This window comes from Arctopsyche grandis, chromosome 12, assembly GCF_051622035.1.
Source record: "Arctopsyche grandis isolate Sample6627 chromosome 12, ASM5162203v2, whole genome shotgun sequence".
Taxonomy (NCBI): domain Eukaryota; kingdom Metazoa; phylum Arthropoda; class Insecta; order Trichoptera; family Hydropsychidae; genus Arctopsyche; species Arctopsyche grandis.
In genome coordinates, this window is record NC_135366.1 from 14,253,651 (window position 1) to 14,274,044 (window position 20,394).

Genomic DNA, 20,394 nt, shown 5'->3' on the forward strand with positions numbered 1-20,394 from the left:
CCGATAAAGGCGATTCGGTTCGCTCCAGATAAACAAACCTTGAGTTCAAGGGAACAACCGAAATAGCATAAATCCTATTATCCCATAAAACACAAGGCACGCGACCACACAAAGGAAGAATCTTCAAGAACGAGATGACATCACCTCACCCATATACAAACCACCGATAAAGGCGATTCGACTCGCTCCAGATAAACAATCATCAAGCAACCTTGAGGCACAGCCAGTGCCAGCCTTACACCCGATGGTGCCCTCGGACAACTTTTCTAAACACCCTTAGAAAGAACTTTCGCCTTTGGCGCTCTAATCTAACATTTTTAATGGCTTTTGGCGCTCTAATTTTAAATTTTAAATCGCCTTTGGCGCATCGTTCGGCGCCCTAACTTATTTGGCGCCCTTGGGCGCCGCCTGACCTAGCCCCCCCCTAAAACCGGCACTGGGCACAGCCACACAAAGGATACCCTTGAGCCTGGAAGAATCTTCGAGAACGAGATGACATCATCACCTCACCCATATCCAGACCACCGATAAAGTCGATTTGACTCGCTCCAGATAAACAATCATCAAGCAACCTTGAGGCACAGCCACAAAAGGATACCCTTGAACCCGGAGGAATCCCCGAGAACAAGATGACATCCCCGTGCCCATATATAAACCAGTACAGCAGCCACAGATGGCAGCTCAGCCAGGCTTTCCCCTAAAGCAGGCAACTAGCCCACTTCCCGGTGAATTTTCTGTACTGACAATAAACTTGTATACTGAAGAAAATAAATTTCCTCTGTTATCTACAACGAGTTTCCATAGGCCGGCTTACAGTCACAACAACACAACATAGTTCTGTCCTATATTACAATATTTCACTTTCGATTGATGGACGTTTTTTGGGTGCCAGATGTTCCGTGATCGATATTGCTTTTTGCGGAATAATCACCGAACCATGTGCGCCATATTCTGATCTAATTAGAAACAGGGCCACGCCTAGGAGTTCAGCCGCCTGTGTACAAACTTAAATCGGCCGCTCTTTAACTGTAATCAACATTTGTATAAATCATATTAATAAAAAAAATGAAATGCAAAAAGCTTACCTTGTGATAAATGGTTCGGTGATTATTGGTCACACGTGATCACCCGTCACACTAAAACTGGTCACACCCTAAAATCGGTCAACCAGTTTTCTCGTGACCAGTTTTAGTGTGACGGGTGATCACGTGTGACCGATCTAGAGCGACCGGTTGTCCTGTGACTGGTTCACATTTGACTAGTAATCACCGAACCGAAAATACGCGGCAGAAATTTTTTCCTACTCCCTCACATACAAAAATGTCGCTGAGATGCGAAATTTAGAATTCGATGACTACACGGACACGACACGACACGGCTATTGTAAACATGTTTTATTTTGTTTAGAATAACTTACTTCAAATTTCAAAACGAATAATTGTTGTACGGACGCCAGGGGTTCTCAATCGAGAGCCACCTGATGTCGGTTTGTGAGATAGCTCGTGGTAAGCGTGGGCGGGGCTGGTTTCCTCACGGTGTCTTCCTTCGTCGTCGGTGGTCTGGTCTCTGCTTCTGGCCGCTCTGCTCTCGTACCGTGTGCGTAAGTGTGAGTGTGATACGGGAGAGTGGCGGGAAATTATATGTAATCAAAAACAGGTCGTAAAGCTGTATATGATGAATATATTTGCAAGTTGAATTTACATAGAGCAAACAGAGAAAACAAGGGGGGGGGTCAACAAAGAACCACGCGTGCTTTTGAGGTTAGCCACGCGTAGCTGAGTTGTCTGCCTTCGGTACGAAGACAGACCAGGCTTCCTCTGGTGCACACCGGACGGATACTGGAGCTGGTCTCCAAGTATCGTCAAACATCACCAGCCTCTAGCTGGTGATTCGGTGGCGAGGAGCGAGCCACGTAAAAAACACAATGTTTACGCGACGACCGTTGTCGAACAAGTACGGTGTGTGCTGACTAGGGTGGCCAGCACCAAAAAACATCGGCTAAATCGTGGGTCGTAAGGCCCACGACAAGTAGCGTGAACAATTGTAACAATTGGTCAAATAAAGACAACCCCGTTTCATTAATGAAACTCGGGCGACATAATAGAGAGGAATATTATTATAACTAAACTGCTCGAGGCAAAATAAATAAATACATCTGACCGAGTATACCGATTAGGCCGTTATACGTAGGCCCTTTAATATAAAAAATACATATTCGATAAAATTATGTCAATGGTAGCGTTAAAGGTCTGTTCATACCTAGTCAGCACGTACCGACTTCAGCAGGTATCCAGCTGTATGAAAAGTATTCTTTGGTACATTTAATCATATTACATTATTCAATTATATTTTTTTCTTATTTGACAAAACAGTTTATTTAGGCCAAATAGCTTGCAAAACACGACCCCGTGTTTATAAACGTCAGTCGTGACAGTAGTGAACGTTCGCGCGTTCCTTATTGTAGTTTTACCTATTTTACGCAGAATGAATCCTCAATATGAAAGCGAATCAGATTCTGAAGAAGAAATATTGGTTTATGCAGATATTAAATCTTTGAATCTTAAAAAGCTTTTGAAACCCGATACCCGGCCGTTTTTCAGAGTCGTGGGGTTAGAAACCGACTCTCCGTTCGTTCAAATAAACGAATATGTTTTAAAGGGTTATTTGTTTGTGATTTTAGCTCTGTTAGTTTTTATTTATTTGTCTTCAATAATGGAATTATTATTATATTATTACAGGTGAATACGTCGACTGTATGGGAACTAATTTATTTTTTGAAGAAAGTTCAAACCTACCGGACACAGATCCGATGTTCGGAGAAGAGCAAAAAGTACATCTCGACTTTGTTTGTAAATCGAATAAAAATTTAAACTTGGAAAGAGTTTTTCTCAAATCGAAAGATGAAGCATGTAAATTATGTTTTTTAAGAGCTTTATTATTTTTTTATTTTAATATTTCATATGTATCTATAATTTATTTAAATATGCGCTTTCTAGCTCAAAGCACCGAATTACAAGACGGAGATGCGACAAAAAATGTAATCAATGAACCCAACTCTTCATCAATGGAAGAAGCTATTGGAAAATTTGTCGAATGTTTTGACAAAAACAGACATAATCTTCCTATTTCGAAAGTCAACGATAATGTACCTTCAGAATCTAAAAATAGTAGTGTTCAAAAGCTTGAAATCAATGATTCCCCCAAAAAGTCATCATTTGCTGATTCTGATTCATGATAAGATATTTACTATTTTATGTAGATTATGTATTGTAAATAACCATTCTTATGTTGGTTAAGATAACTATTATTTAATAAGCAAGTGGGACTAATTTTGAAATAGTATAGATCAAACAACCATGACAATGTATTGACAATGTATTGATTTATACTGGAATAATGTTGCACTATTTTCAATATTTTATTTTATCTATACACATATGTACATATATACAAATTGTCAGTTGATGAAGATTTGTGATCGTGGAAACATTCGATATCGAGATTTTGAGTGATTTGTTATCAATACCGTCCCTGATCACGTTTTATAATTATTAATATTTCTCTCCTCTTTTAAACTTTTCGTTGGATTTTTTCATCTCCTACACGGCTAAAAGAATTAAGCTGAAACTTATGTACACATGATAAGTATGTTAAATTTTAGAAAACGCAATTTTTTTTACTCATTGTATAACGTTCTCCCAGTAGCTCTCAAAAATTTACTTAAACTACTTTTGTAAAGAGTATGTACATACATCTACACAAAGCCCAATGTACTTAAAGAATTATGGAACGCTGTATGCTCGGCACAATGAGGAAAGACAGGAAGCGGAACACGTGGTTGAGAAGTATGACAAGGGTAGTGGACATAGTGGATAGAGTAAAGAAATTGAAATGGCAATGGGCGGGCCATGTGGCCAGAAGAATAGACGAAAAGTGGACAAAAGAGGTGCCTGAATGGTACCCGAGAGAATCCAAAAGGGTAAAAGGAAGACCACAGGAAAGATGGGTAGACGAAATTGGGAAAATGTGTGGGGTGAGATAGACGTGAGAGTTGCGTAAAACAGAGACGACTGGAAGCGTGTTGGAGAGACCTTCATCCAGCAGTGGTTGGTGAGCGGCTGTAGATGATGATGATGATGATACATACTTCATGTTCAAAATGAATCCAATAATGCATAATTCCTAAACAATTAAATCTGTGAGAATTTTCATTAAAACATAATCTATAATTTTAGAATTCCAAAAACATTGCTATATAAATTAGTGTTTCGAAGAAATGTACCTAAAATATTTTATTTTTATAATGTGATGTTCTTTTTTACAAATAATTTCCATTTTTTGTAGAACTTAAGTATGTACATATGTATTACTATTGTTGTCTCGTTCATTTCTGCTACGGCGTCCTTGCAACAGAAGTAACTATAATCACTTTCATTCATTTCTCCCAAAGGAAAAATCAATTTTGCCAAAGTGCGCATGTGTGCGAATACGGCGTTTTTGTGATGCTGCAATATTGAGAGACGTGCGCCAATTCAACATGTAATTCCAAATCTATGATAAAATTGAAATAAATTATTAGTGATTTTATTGTGACTTATGCTTACACATCATCCCTCATGTCCCAAATACTATCTGTTCTCTATTCAATCTAATGTAATAATAAATTATAAAAATTAAACTACATATTGTTGACTTTCTCATTATAAGTAGCACTTGACAACTACCAGGTATTAAGAAGTCAAAAAAAGTTGGAGGCATAGTTCTAGTTTGGCCAATAAAATAACAATTATAAACTATTTTGTTATTCACAGGCCATTTTTTCTCGGGATGTTATTGGGGGATGGGGGGTCAGATTGAATGGATAATAATATTTCTATTGCAAATTCAATAAATCGCGGATATGAAATATTAACTGAAGAATCCAGCGTTCCTTTTAAATTTCGGATTATTTCAGTTATCGTTTTTTTTTTTTTTTGAGGCGGGAGATATAACTTATATGGTGATCGGATAAATGCACTCAAGACAGTCGCACTCTCGAGACATCCAAGCTTTCAAAAATGCTCAAGAAGAACTAACGCAATAGAATCCCACAAAAAAGCGTCAAGGGGTTATTTGTATGTTATCCGAGGTGCTAACCCTTTTTTGTGGAATTCTGTTGCGTAAGTTCTTTTTGAGTGCCTTTGAAAATTAGGATTTCTCGAAACTGCGCCACTATTCAGTGCAATTCAATATATTCTTACCGGAACCAACTTATATTACCTTCTTACTTGCATTTTTTTACATTTTCTTGGGTTTCTTAAACACTTTCTTGTATTTAAATCACGCGACCCACCCATTTTCATTTCAATCTCTTTATTATGCCAATTACTTGAGTCATCCACGTATTTCGTTTTCTATCCCTCCTCGTTACAATGAATATACAACGTTTCATACTTGCACATAAACACTAGTTCATTAAATTTTCAAGATTTGTATAAGTTTTAAAAAAATTATATGAATTTTTAGATTAAATAATGGGTTTCTGGAAACCCATGGAAACCATTAGGGTGATACCACTGGGGGGGGCATTAAAATAAAAATAATACGTAAAAAGATCTTGTTAAAAACCATAAATTGTAAGGATTTATTTTTTGCATATATGTATAATATTGTAACGTATACTAAACAGAGCCGCCGAGTAATTGCGATCGGATTAGACCGGGTAGCGTCCTGAGAGACCGTGTGACCGGAGTAAGTGGTTTTAAGGATTAGCGACAAGCTAAGTGCATGAAACAATGATTGCACTTCTCATACCGTGGGAATACATATCCGAATACGTGACTATACAGTAGGTAAACAGATTAGACGTCCTGAGAGATCTACCCCTTATAAGGCGGTACGTAGGCGATATCAGGTAATTCTGGACTGAGCACTGTCAGTACGTATATCTCCTGAATCATCAATAAATGCTGTGAAATGACTGTTGGCCTTTTACTTGGATCCTCCACCCACCCCTACGCAACAATATAATAGATAAGGTCACTTTCATCTGTCCAGCCCTCTTAAGAAGGCCGGACACCAGCAATATATACATTCACTCAATATATATATCGAAGAAAGGGTGTACAGCCCTCTTAAGAGGGCTGTACACCCGAAACCTTAATTTTGTTACCGTTCCTTTCTTCGATATATATATTGAGTGTATGTATATATTGAGTGAATGCGACAATATATATCAATATATATATTGAGTGAATGCGACAGTTGCGCTTCGACCATATAAAACGTATTTTAAATTGACAAAATCGAGGTTTCGTATTCTACTATTTTCTCATCCAAAACTGGACCAATTTTTAAAAAAATTTCATCATCGGTATGAAAAAGATACTTTCTGTGCATCTATCGGCGTATTTTTTTTTTAAATCAACCGTTAAATAAGGACTCGTTTCGTGGGTGTAAAAAAGAGGCGATTTTATAGATGTTTGGCGGCTCCCAGCTCATATAAAAAAAAATTAATCAAAAAAATAAAACGATAGATGCACCCCAATGGTAGATATCCATAGCATATTAAAAAACAATTTCTCTAGTGCCATAATTGAGGAAGGGAGAGGTATAGTACGTTTGTATGGACAAGGGGCTGCTGTCCAGCCCTCTTAACGACCGAGCTATGCCGCTGGTTGAACATCAGTGCCGATTTTAGGGAGGGGCTGGGTCGAGCGGTGCCCGAGGGCGCCACTCCATGCACCGAAGGCGCTTTAAAATTTAAAATTAGAGCGCCAAAGACCCTAAAAAAAATTTAGATTAGAGTGCCAAAGGCGAAACGTAAATTGATTATTTGTAATTGAAACTTATCTCCGTCTACAATGTCACAAAATAATTTGTCACAATTTTCTAGGGGCGCTTAGAAAAAATTGCCTGAGGGCGCCATAGGGTGTAAGGCCGGCACTGCTGAACATGTAATATAAACCTAGCAAAAAGGGGAAAAAACAGCACCTGAAATAAATTAATGCAATGTTTGGATTTGAAAAACGAATCGACGCAGTATCCAGAACAGATGTATGTGTGATAGGACAGGTGGAGGTGTGTCGGTGTGCAAAACTGAGCTGGTGTATGTCGTGAATTGCGATGGAGAGAGTGGGAAAAGGCATGGGGGGACGCATGCGCGAACGGAAGTAGCCGTCTGGAGTGGTGTGGTGTAGGGTAGGTGGATAGGCTGTAGTCAGTGGTCGTGGTCGTGGTTGTAGCGAGTGGATGTGGATGAGGGCGGTGTGGAGGAGTCGCCCGGCTGGCCGGCATGGGCCCGCCAGACACCGACAGTTTGCAGCTCACGCCACTTAAACCAGCTATAGTCAACAACCACAATAATAACAGCACCACAGGCTCTGGCTCCAGCTTCCAAAATCCAAACGCAAATCATCCGTCCACAACTAGCCTCTTCGATTACACATTCCTGTCCAAGCGATCAACTGCCTCCAAAAGGTCATATCCACTTACTTATTACGTATAGGTATTTAATGTACTGTCAACTCTCGCGTACAAGATACAGAGTTGTACTCCGCAAGAAAACTGAAAAATAGTAAGAAAGAAAAAGAAAAAAAAAAAAAATTTATAAGAAAACTGTTGAAAACTGTCTTTGGATATATTTGCCGAAACGACTTATAAAGTGTGTTATTGGAAAATTTACTTTATTAGAACGTTTTCTGCTTAGATTCTACTTAGATTAAGATTTTAGTAATTAAAGTCCATTTACTTTTTCAGTAGTTATTTAATATTAATCGCAAATTTATTACGTATCAAAAGAATTTTCACGGGTGTATTATTATTATTATCTATTATTGAAGAGGAAAATACTCATGTGCCTATAATTATATCAGAGATATCGGAACTGGAGAAAATTACTACAATATATTATGTATTTAAATGTTATTTAGATTTTTTGAAAAAATTCTCACTTCAAATTTAAAGGGTAATATCGTAGTAAACATACATGAAATTCAATTTAATGAGATGTGTGATTTCTAATTTGTTACTGTTCTTGTTTTTCTTTTGTGAGATGTGTGACGCATTGGGGCAACCGGTCAGGTCACATTGGTCATTACTTTGTTGTTATTGTTATTATTATTCATTTGTATGTATTTATTATAAGAATAAAATTAAAATATATGCTTTGCGGTGGTAACTAAAAAAGTTCCGAGATCCCTGATTTAAGGCAATTTTTCAATATCTTCTGTCTTCAAAAAGGCTTTGAGGATATTTCAGTAGAAAAATTGCCCAGCCGATGAAAGAAAGTTGTAGAAAATGATACCAGCTACATTTAAGAATGAATTATTAGAATATTTTCAGCATACGCACAAAATTTTTGATTACTTTTTATAAACTTTTGATTAAAAGTTCATAGTGTATGTGAATATAAATATAAGGTAAATTTTTATGTACAAAAAAATTTCAAGAAAATTCTAGAAAACTCACAAAAATTTAAAATCGTGTTTTTATTGAGGAAACATGTACAATCTCTGCCTAAACATTTAAAGGTTGGTGTATTTTCGATAGAAATCTAAAAATTCAGAGCTAGGAAATGTTTGTGTATATAATTTGGAACATTTATCAACTTTTTTTTAGTAAAAGTAGTCGCTATGTATTATGACAAATAGCCTTTGTGATAAAGTCGTGCGAACAGATTAAAGTGGTATATGATTTACAAGTGTAATTTATATATGTACATACATACATACGTATATTATACATGCGTCTTCACCTTTTCCCTATTTCTGTAAAACGTATCGAATCTCCTTATCAGCTATGGACATTATTCGTTAAAGTATAGAATATTGACGTTACAATAACTACTATACATTTTATCAGAATTGGGGGTATGCCTATAAATAAATAACAAATTTATATTCAAAAAGGGTGCGAGCATGATACAAATTGAGAAAATTAGACAAATTGTAATAACTTCATTGGTCCTTTGAATCGGGTATAAATTTTAAAATACTGCATCGAAAATCCCGAGTGGGGTCTACACATTCGCGTTTGGGTTTTTTATTCAAAAGAATATATATGTACATATAGGTACATACATAATTTTGGTAGTTGCGACTTTCAACATTAATCAATGTACATATCTTCACAATAGAAACGTTTTCACTCTATTTTGGAAAAGGAATACAATATACAATAATCACAATGAATCATACATTTATATTTTAGGTAAAAGGTTTCTTGAGATATTTGCAAGTAACCGAGTACGAATTGAAATATTCATGGATCCCATGAGCTCAGTAGAGAAAAATAAATTTTTGGGTTGTGGAAATTTTCCTACGATATCTTGAATGGTTCAATATGAAGGTTGATATTCGTTTTACATACGTATCAATTTTATTTTATAGAAGTGAAAAATAAAAATAATAATGTGTATGTAACATACATTAAGCCAGAGTGAAAAATGCGAATTTAGGTTTTTCATCGATGGACCTGGTGGAGAACTTCGTATCGTTTCAAGGGAACGTTAGATGAAAAAAAAAATCATTGATTATAAACAATGTCCTGTGCCTCCAACCAATCGATTTATCTTGACAAAAATTTCGAAAAAGTAGGTTTTATTCAGGCGCGGCTCGTGCATAGGAACTGCGGCGCTGCAGCACCCCCAGAAAATTTACAAAAAAATCGCATTTACAACTTGTATTTAGATATATTTGACATACTCATAAATAATGATTATGTCAAATATCTAATCATTCTTACTTAAATTATATTCACAAGTTTTAAATGTATACAAATGTGATTTTTTTGTATTTTTTCTGGGGGTGCTGCAGCGCCACAGTTCCTATGCACGAGCCGCGCCTGGTTTTATTCATATGTTTCTCTTTTTCAAGAATAGTTTTTTTTATTTTAAAAAAATAAACGCTAACAAATCATCTATTGAAGTTTATTTTGGTCGATTATGACTGATAACGAGAATTCGAAGTCGCCATTTTACCCCACACAAAGCGCGCCGCACTTAAATGGGTGTTTTTATGGGGGAAGCTTTATTTTCAGAAAACCGCAATTTTTTTCATGTTCCCCTGATTTTTTTGAAAACAAAAGTCGTCGAGAACTTCCTCGATTTCATTAATCGTAATAAATAATATAAAATGTTATGAAATTAATAGAAGAAGGCCAAATGACCTGTTTTGACGTTTATATATGTATAGTAAAAATATATAAAGCAATTATGGCAATATACAAGCAAAAATATATAAACAACTTGTGAATAGGCGTTTTTCGCTTTTCGCTTAATGTACATACATATGTGGTTCGGTGATTACTAATCAAATGTGAACCGGTCACAGGACAACCGGTCGCTCTAGATCGGTCACACCCAAAAATTACAAATTGGTCGAATTTTTGGGTGTGACCAGTTTTTTCGTGACTAATTTTCGGGTGTGTCCAGTTTTCTCGCGACCAGTTTTCTCGTGACCAGTTTTAGTGCGACGGGTGATCACGTGTTACCGATCTAGAGCGACCGGTTGTCCTGTGACTGGTTCTCATATGACTAGTAGTCCGTTTACCACATATGTATATATGTACAGATGTACATATTTTCGAAATAAAAATTCGCCTGCATCGTGTATTTTTAAAAATCAAGTACAGTAAAATATTGTATTATGTACCTATATAAATAAACAAAAATAATTCCTAATAATATAGTACCACCAAACAAGTTTTATTCCTAGGGTAGAATAAATAATGACGCCTGTGGCGACAAAAAGTCCAGCGCCGGCTCTGCTCAGTCCTATATTATAACTAAAGCCCGGACCCAGAGAGTGCCGCGTATTGTTCAATTGTTGTAAATGCATTGTTAAAGGTTCGCCGAACGTTTTTTTTTTTGGACTCTAGCCTTGTAAATAGAGCTAAACCACCCCGATTCCTGGAAAAAGCACGATGTCTATCCGCAGTCTAATTATAACCAGAGATCGGTTAAACATTTTTTAAAAAGGACATGTTTTTAAAAGTTTTTTTTGCTGTCTTGTTTTGAACACATGTTTTTTCTAAAACGTTGACCATTTCTTAGAGTAGCGCACCCTCGTGTAGCTGATCTCTGATTATACCCTTCCGTTGCAGATTGCTAGGCACGACCGTCCAATATAAAAATGAAGAATTTATACTACCGGAAGTGGGCCCCCTGGGTGGAGGACCAGCACCTTCTCGAAAACGCGAAGAGCGTGAAGCTATGCAGAACCTGAGACGACGAGTGGCACCAAATCAACTCGCGCGCCCCCGGAATCCACCCCCACAGCTAGATGTCAATCCAGAATCGGAACCAGAACCAGAACCAGAACGAGAGCGAGAACGGCCTAATGATAAGCCTAGTCTTTTACGAAGGGTAATTTTTTTTTAAACTACTTACAGTTCCAATTCATTTCATAATAAAAAGATTTTAGGACGGAAATTATGACATAATAAATTTAATTTCCAATTAATTGTTTTTAAGTTATTAAGTTTTAGTAACAAACGAGTTAATATTTTTTTGGGTCCTGTTTGAATATGTATTGTTTTCATTCTCATTTTATTTTTGTCCAATTCACACATCCGTAATATTTCACTCACTAAAATATATGAAAAACAATATAGGTAAGTACGTAGATGAAAAGTTAATCCGCTTTAAATTCTACATATTGTATGTATGTATATATGTATTATCAGTGGCGGATCATCCTACAATCATCGGGTGCCTAGGGTCCCCGATCCATGCCCCCCCCCCCCAAAGTCCCTGAAAATTATAACAAATTATTAAAAATTCAACAATTTTTTAAACTTAAAGTATAAATTCAAAATCAAATATATTTGATTGAAATATTTTTAAAGTAATATATTTGAAAATTTAAAAAAAATGGTATTATTTATTCAGGGGGGAGGACCGCTAAAGTTAGATTGCGCCTAGGGCCCCAAATCGAGTTGATTCGCAACTGTTTATTATATAATACATACATACATATGCATATGTGTACAATATATAGTTTTATTTGTATCCACATTTACGATAACTTGATAAGTCTGACGAACATTATCTATATTTCTATTCTATAGCTTTTCCAAATTGACAGGTGATTGGTTGATGTATATTTTATCTAGGAACGGATCAACATCAGGGTTTAATATTGAAGGGCTAACCATGTCTAAGTACGTATCTGTCAATACTATGAGGCATAAAATATAATACATTTGATTGACGGCAACTTGGTTGGATTTGAAATGATTTGACATGCGATATATATAATATATTAAGTTAGTAGTATGGATTCACCTCAGCGAAGACCTGTCATACAACATAAACGTATAGTATAAAAACATGAGGCAAATTCGAATACCTACCGAAAGTTGGGGATTTGCAAAGTCCGACCCTCACGTTATTCAACGGGGATTTATGGTTCAAGGGCTGATGAAGGGAAAGAGCCAAATAACCCTGTGGAAAATGGGTCAGGGTTGCACGTGCTCGCCATAAATTTACGCTTGGCAAAAGCTCACCGAAACGTACATACATACGTATGTATTTATTCGACTGTGAAAGTTCATTTTTGTATTCGAAGTCGATAATTCGACGTCTGTAGAATACATGGAAAAAATATTACAGTTAATTTTCTGACGAAGAATGGGACAATATTTGATTCGCGTGTTGATTTTCGAGATACTCCAATTAGACGAATGGCACGTCACACAACTTACCCCAAGATCTCTTTGTAACTAAACGAGCTATAGTAGATTGAACATATTAAATATGTTATAAAAATAGGACCGTCCCTTTCTACCACATTTTTCATTTGCGTTTAGTCTCTATTATTTCAAATATTAATTTTACACGACACAGGCACATCCTGTTCATTTAAAATAATATATATATTAGAGATTTCAATATGATACAGTGAGTAAAGACGATACAGTACAGGACCTGTTTAGAAATCATTGTTCAGAAGATTTATTACAGCAGCTCTATGCAAGTGTTGCACATGTCGAAAGTCCTCCGAAAGAAACCGTTGTCTATTGTTAAATACATAAGGACACTGTTATTTACATTATCCACATAATTTGTAGACCACATTTTTTAATTTTCTCTAACTAATTGTATTTAGTCTCTTCTTCCTCGATCTCCGGCAAATTCCATTGTTATGTTGTTGTTATTTCAAATAAATGTTTATTGTACTCGATAGATTTAACAAACTTATTACGTGCAATAAATGATATCTGAATCAAATTTTAGTTCAATTACCTCATATTGAGCAATTCATTGAGAAATTATCTCATAGATTGATCATTCATACAATAGAGGCATGTCGTAGATTGCTCGTGCGGTTGTTGGTGTTTTTTTTGTATGGAGTTTTTTTGATGGGTCCGGCATGTCGATAGTTCAGGTCATAAAATCCATGCGACCAGACCCAACGGCGTCAACTGATATCAACCGTCGTCGGGCTTTATTACCCGAGAGACCGACATGTTGCAGGGTACGGTCCGATGAAATGTGACCCCACAAAATGTGTATGGGATCGGTCATTTTGCAATTTCAGAACGACGCGCCAACCAAGTTGTTCGCGAGTCGAGCGGTGCGGCCCGGCCCTATTTCTCGAGACGCCTAAGGGCCGGGCCGCACCGTGCGACTTGCGAGCGACTTGGTTGAGGGCGACCAGACCAATGCATGCAGGTAGATGGGACATGCTACACCCGTCAACTTGTTTGTCGCACACATTTCCATACATTTTTTCGTGTCGCGCAACTAGTCAGCCGACAAAGTTGCACGGTGCGGCCCGGCCCTAACTAATTGTTGTTTGCCGCGTTAGATTTACAATATGACAACTTAACCATTCTTTAACTCATACATGCCAATCTAATCATTCATACATGCATTCTTCTGGGTTATAAAACTAAAACCCGTACATATTGTGTACGTACACGTAAATTTCGACCTAACCAACAAGATAAAGTCGCTAGATAAAATTGTGTCTCTGAGTTGTCATTATATTGATAGAAGAGAGAATATCAAATAATGCTGTATGTAATACGTCGTGAGGATATCATTGTGGTAGTAGAATAATCATAGAAAAGCTTTCAGGGTTATATGTATATGTATATACATTCTGTAAAATGTTCGAATCTGAATGCATAGAATACATATCTACATAGAGTATACACACATACATACATACATATCTACGGATAAACTAGTAATTGGAAACCAAAGTTTCGAGAGATTCTAGAACCTTCCAAACCTTTATCAGCTAAATCGTAGATAAAGAATAATATATACGCTACTCTATAGCATTCACGCAATATTTACGTACATAATACCTTACACCGTTTCTAATTAATTAATTTCAGGTGTACCTAGTAATTGAGTTTTCCTCGCGCTAACTTTTAATTAGCTTGAGTAAATAAGTGTGTGCATGTGATTTGCGATAAAAAAATCCTGAATACACGTGGTATAAATCAATTTCAAAGAAAGGTATGCAAAAACAATAAATGCAATAGTTACCGGTCACGAAATGGCACAACTCTTGATACATGTTGTGACCAAGTCGTGTCTTGATCAGTTGTATATCAAATTGCCGACATTTGCCATTGGTGAAAGTAGTATAAGTAATAAAATATTTATTGCTACAGGTGGTATTTATTATAGTTGCTATCGCTAGTGCGAAATTAAAGTAATCATATATGATAAATATTCACGCAACACAACATGGCATATTTATATGAAGAATAAGAATTATTAGGTTATTATTTTTCTAAGCAACGCGAAAATGATATTTAAAATAAATGTATATTCGAAGCTCTTTAAAGGTCTGTTCATACCTAGTCGGCACAAACCGACTTCAGCAGGTATCCGGCCGTACGAAAAGTATTATTTGGTACATTTTGTATGGGTATGTTCATTTCAACCGTCACGTTTAGGCCACAGCAGGCTTACAGCAGTACCCGACATTTCCTGTTCATACCTTACAGCAACATCCGTCAACGTATCGTATCCGTCTTTTTGGCTATCGTGGAAATATACACGCGAATTACGAGCCATGAGTCTGCCGCTTTGCTGTTTTGGACCAATTATCGATAGTGACAGTTGACAGCTGTTCAATCTTTCGACATGGTTTTGGCGCAAATATTTAAAAAATATTTAAATTTTTTTTAAATATTTTACGGAAATATTTAAAAAATATTTGTCCATCATCCACAAGCTTCTTTTACAGTGTCCAAAACTCTCCTTCGGTTTTTCTATTTTTTAACATGGGATGCACATCAAAACGCCTCCGTGCTTTTTTATTGCCTTCTTGAGCTTCGAACATTTTTGCTGACTTGTATTCTGACGCGTAGCTACGAATGCACGTGTATGCATTCATATTGTAACTACTCGACAATACGACGTAAGCAATATTGCGCCGTATCGTCATGGCCTGTAATGTATAAGTAAGCCAATTTTGCCTTGCACTCGGCCAAAGTGCTGTAAGCGTGACGTGACCGTGACGTGTAGGTAGATATGAATAGAAATGTAATGAAATGAAATATTTGAAACGTAGTCGTGCAGTGCTGAAGCCGTGCAGTGCTGTTAAGTATGAACAGACCTTAGTCGTAAAAAACTCCCTGTCTAAAAAAACCCATTTGCAAGCGGACGCACGCAATTGGTTTTTAGCAGGGCTGTGGAGTCATTAAAAAAAACACAACTTCAACTACGTCTCTGATTTCAAAAAAAAATTATATGTTGAAATTGATTGTGTTTATCAGTTTTTTAAATTTTTTGCTGCCGAAATTGCCGCCATTTTCAACTCAGACCTATTAGGCGCATAAAGTGCGGCACAGGACGTGTTCGTAGACTTCAGTTATGTGAGGCGTATCTTCATATCATTATTAATTCATACGATATTATTATTGTGAGAAGTTTCGTCTGCATTTCTTCAAATATGGAAATCGCCGTTATCGATCACTGTCAAACCTATTTCAATACAAGGATAAAATATCACTGAAAACACTCCAGAGGATGAGGCTTGTGAAGGGATGCGATGGTAAAGATTTGGCCTACCAAAGCTTTTTTTGTATGTGCCTAACTATCTAAAAAAACATATTTATCTTTGTCTTTCACAAAAAAAAAGAGAAAAAAAACACTGCGTCTCAAATTTGTGTACATTGGGTATTGCTGAATCACTCTCGTCGATAAAACTTATAGAAGTTTTATATTTTCGTTAGTATTCAATATTCACATTAAATAAATGCAATTTAAACTCGAAATCGGATTCTAACGACTCCGATTTCACTTCTGGTCAAATAGCCACGATTCTGCATCCTTGTTTTATGTTTAAAAATAATGTCGGAAAACCATAAAACTATAAAAAAACGATTTTCAAATCAAATAAAAATTTGAATACAAGGCGAATAGCGAGTTCGTATAAATTATAGAATTTTCTGTGTAGTTGAAATGATATAAAATCATTCGAAATGTCGACTGAGTATAACATTTTGGAAAAAATGTCACGAGAATGTCACAAATCTGCAATGCGGCTAAACACAATCGTAAAATATAATATATAAGGTGGTTCAAAAATTACAATACAACTCTATGAGCTATTGTTATTATTATGTTTCACTATAAAAACAGAAACAATTGAACTAATATTTCTTCACAAATAAATTTGTAGAGATAATAAATATTTTTCGCAAAGCTGTTACGATCAGATACATCAAATATTTAATTTAATCGTATAATATAATTGATAATTTGAGTAATTTTCTCAATATTTCCGAAAAATAAATTTCCTATACCGAATTTCTGAAATTTCGAATGTGGTATTACATATACATAGGGCTTTTTTTCTCATGTAACGTGGTGGAACGGCGTTCCGGCACCCTTTTCTCGGCATTTTTTATGCTTCGAACGAATATTCTCAAAATTTTGCTTTAAAAACTTTTTTCTTGGAAACCATCGGCTGTTTGTCCCTATCTAAAATCCTTTTTGCCCGAAAACACATGGGAAGGATGGATTGGACCGGCACCGTGCTTGAGCCGGCTAGCTGACACTGTATTGTATCGATGCGTATGGATGGTTTCAGACGGGCCGGTCCATCCATAAGCTGAAACCATCCATAAGCTATCGGGCTAAGAATAGGAATCGAAATAATTTGCCAGATGAAGATTGGCCAAACTTTGGAAATCTCTATAAACTTTTATTGAATTATATGATATTGTTGTGTAGGGGTGGGTGGATTATCCAAGTAAAAGGCCAAAGTCGTTTCACAGCATTTATTGGTGATTAAGGAGATACACACACCGCCAGTGCTCCGTCCAGAATGTCTTGATATCGCCTAAGTACCTCCTTATAAGGAGCAGGTCTCTCAGGGCATCTTTAACGTCCGGTTTGTTTACCTATTGTTATGGTCACGTACTAGATGTGCCACGGAAGTCGGTCCCACGCTAAGAACTCCACGGGAATGCAACCGCTATCGCCGCTAAGTGCATTCGGGGGAGATAATCCTCGAAACCAATTATAACGGTCACACAGTCTCTGGGATACTACTCGGCCTAATCCGAGTGTACGTAACAATATTTTTATAATTTTATTTTACATTTACTCATAATTTTTATGAGTAATGTATGTATTTGTATTTGTTTAATTTTAGATTTGACATGTCTAAAATAAAAAAAATATCAATAATAAATTTTGTCTATTTTTTATGCGCTTCGGGGCATATTAAAAGCTGCTTTTAAATTATATTTGAGTTAAAAAAAAAGACTTATATACATACATGTCTTATATAATAATTGTCTAATGGCTGCGTGCGTGTGTACGAAGTACTCGCGGTTAGCACCATACTCCATTTCTTTCTCCCCTTGGAATCGTATATCGTGGAAAGAGACTGAGCTTGGTGAGTGTTTACAAAGTACTCACTCATTGTGGAAAGCGATGCGGTATATCACTTCATTCACACGAGTGGCCGACAAAAATAAAAGAATATTTTTTTCAAAAAAATTAATTAAATTAAAAAATATTAAAAATTAATTATTAATTCCGTTAATCCGAATTGTGATATTTTACTGAGTGTACAAGTATGTGCACACAGGCCACTAGTGTATGTATATTATATTTTGAGTACTTAGATAAAATAACTATTTTATTTTATTTGCGATATATTGTTTCTAGATACTATCAAGTCGACCTATGAGTATAGTCGTTGAATTGAATGAAGTTCGAACAGCTTGGCAAGATAGTGACTTCATAACAGAATGTCTATGTTGGCATAATGTTTATCGACAACGCCATGGTGCCCCAACTTTAAGCATGTCACCCGAGGTAATGAGCCGTTATATTTGAAAGTGGCGGAAGTCCAATTTTCAGTTCCAAAAACACTATTTCTGTTTAACTTAATTTTTAAATTGTTATCACCTCCTTTAATTCTATATGTCCAGAATCTCGAAACAGAAGAATAAACGTATAAAGGTCTGTTCATACCTATCCAGCACGACCCGTATCCTGCAGGTGTCATGCAAGTGCGGATAGTATTCTTTGGTACATTATATGGACGTATTCATACTCCATTCGCGCATGCGCATTTACGCATTCATGCGCGTCCATATAGAATGTACCAAAGAATACTATCCGCACTTGCATGACACCAGCAGGATACGGATCGTGCTGGATAGGTATGAACAGAGCATTACAGGTCACTAGTATTTTTAAATATTGTAAATCACAAAACATTATAAATAATGTTTTGTGAGATACTCCTCGAAATGAAGAAAAGTGGACTAAAGCCAATTTCAAATATAACGGCTCATATATGTACAATAAATTCATAGTTATTATGTACACGCTTACTTATATTGTAATATAATATCAAAATACTTTGTAACTTGTTAATTAAAAAATATTTTCAGTTATGTGGCCTGGCTCAAACATGGGCAAACCACCTGGCTCATACGAATAAATTTTCTTATCGTAACGATAGAGATATTGGGCAAAATTTATTCCAAAGGCCGGTAAATGCTTTGCAAACAGATGTCAATGGTAAAAATATATTATATGTACATACATACATACATACATGGAAGAGTTGAATAAAGGTGCAAGATATAATATAAGCTTTATTAATCCACTAGGTCAAGAAGTGTCTTCCTATTGGTATGCAGCAGTTAGGCAATACGATTTTTTTAAAGAATCAGATATTCTACATGCCAACGTTAATGCAGGTATGTAATATCCGGAAGACCTAGATTATCTCGTTAATCAATCCCTTAATATTATATTATTTAAGGTTGTGGCTATTTGCAGGTACTATATCTGAGAATTATTGGCTATTTGCAGGTACTTGCAGGCTTGTACTTGTATGTAGGTAGTATACGTTGTATATGATAATAATTTTCTAACAATTAAAAATATTAACTAATTTGGATTATATTTTTTACTCTACGTAACTTTACGGGTTCAAACTAAATTCTAAGAGGTTTAAAACAAAATTTTAACAGTAAACACGCTGACAGTGACAGTTTACGCGCATGCGCAGAAGGCTTTGCGCCCGTCGCGGATATAGTACCTGCAAATAGCCAATAATTTGCCGCTATAGTACCTGCAAATAGCCATAACCATTATTTAATTCATATTCTTAGTATATACCTACATAACTTATTTTATGTTAATTTATTTATTTCACATTTCTGTCTCTCTTGACGGGTTGGGTAGATACATAATTCACCAGTTTTATGTATTATATTTCTTTACAAATCGAATTTGTACAAAATGTTTTATTTAATGCTAGTAATTTGTTGATACGTATTACATTTGAGTTAATATGTGAGTTAAATTAGGTGATTTCACCCACTAAATATGTTTTCCTAAAATCGAGACACCTTTCGTAAGATTGACGGGGATGAGAAATTTTATCAAATTTGTTATTTCAGCTTGTTTAATAGTATGGGAATGGGATAGCGTACATATTATAAACGTTTAATAGTATGGGATAATATATGATGTACATAATACACAAATTTATCTTCAGATTATGTTTTTATTATATTTGTATGTTTTTATCTCAATTCAACAGGTCATTTTACACAAATGGTTTGGATTTCAACCAGATTTTTCGGAGTAGGAAAAGCTAGATCGAGGGCTGGTAAAATTATTGTAGTTGCACACTACTCTCCCCCAGGAAACATATCTGGGGCCTTTGAAATGAACGTGCTTCCTCCAATACCTGAATATAATGTGCCTGGTCCTTTTCCTTATGATCCAGAAAATTCTCATATGATTCCTAATCACCACAAAGATCCTAGTGACAGTACTGTCAGCATTTTGAGTTCCAATCATTGATAAAGTTTACTTGAACTCAAATTTAATTTGGACGAATATAATTTCATACACTCGTACGTAGCATAATGTGCGAATTTTAAAATAAAATATTGTTTTCCTCT

The 20,394-nt window shown here is 35.9% G+C and overlaps 2 protein-coding genes across 2 annotated transcripts; both read left to right on the forward strand.

The window, feature by feature from the left end:
• Positions 1-2,408: 2,408 nt before the first annotated feature.
• Positions 2,409-4,682, forward strand: LOC143919611 (general transcription factor 3C polypeptide 6). Its single transcript, XM_077442005.1, has 3 exons — positions 2,409-2,659; positions 2,739-2,909; positions 2,997-4,682. The coding sequence occupies exons 1-3, from the start codon at positions 2,485-2,487 to the stop codon at positions 3,233-3,235; spliced, it is 585 nt and encodes a 194-aa protein (XP_077298131.1). The 5' UTR covers positions 2,409-2,484; the 3' UTR covers positions 3,236-4,682.
• Positions 4,683-7,273: 2,591 nt separating this feature from the next.
• LOC143920442 (uncharacterized) lies at positions 7,274-20,293 on the forward strand. Its single transcript, XM_077443331.1, has 10 exons — positions 7,274-7,458; positions 11,083-11,344; positions 12,863-12,991; positions 13,089-13,155; positions 13,217-13,291; positions 13,363-13,457; positions 18,131-18,280; positions 18,865-18,994; positions 19,087-19,176; positions 20,028-20,293. The coding sequence occupies exons 1-10, from the start codon at positions 7,274-7,276 to the stop codon at positions 20,291-20,293; spliced, it is 1,449 nt and encodes a 482-aa protein (XP_077299457.1).
• Positions 20,294-20,394: the final 101 nt, after the last annotated feature.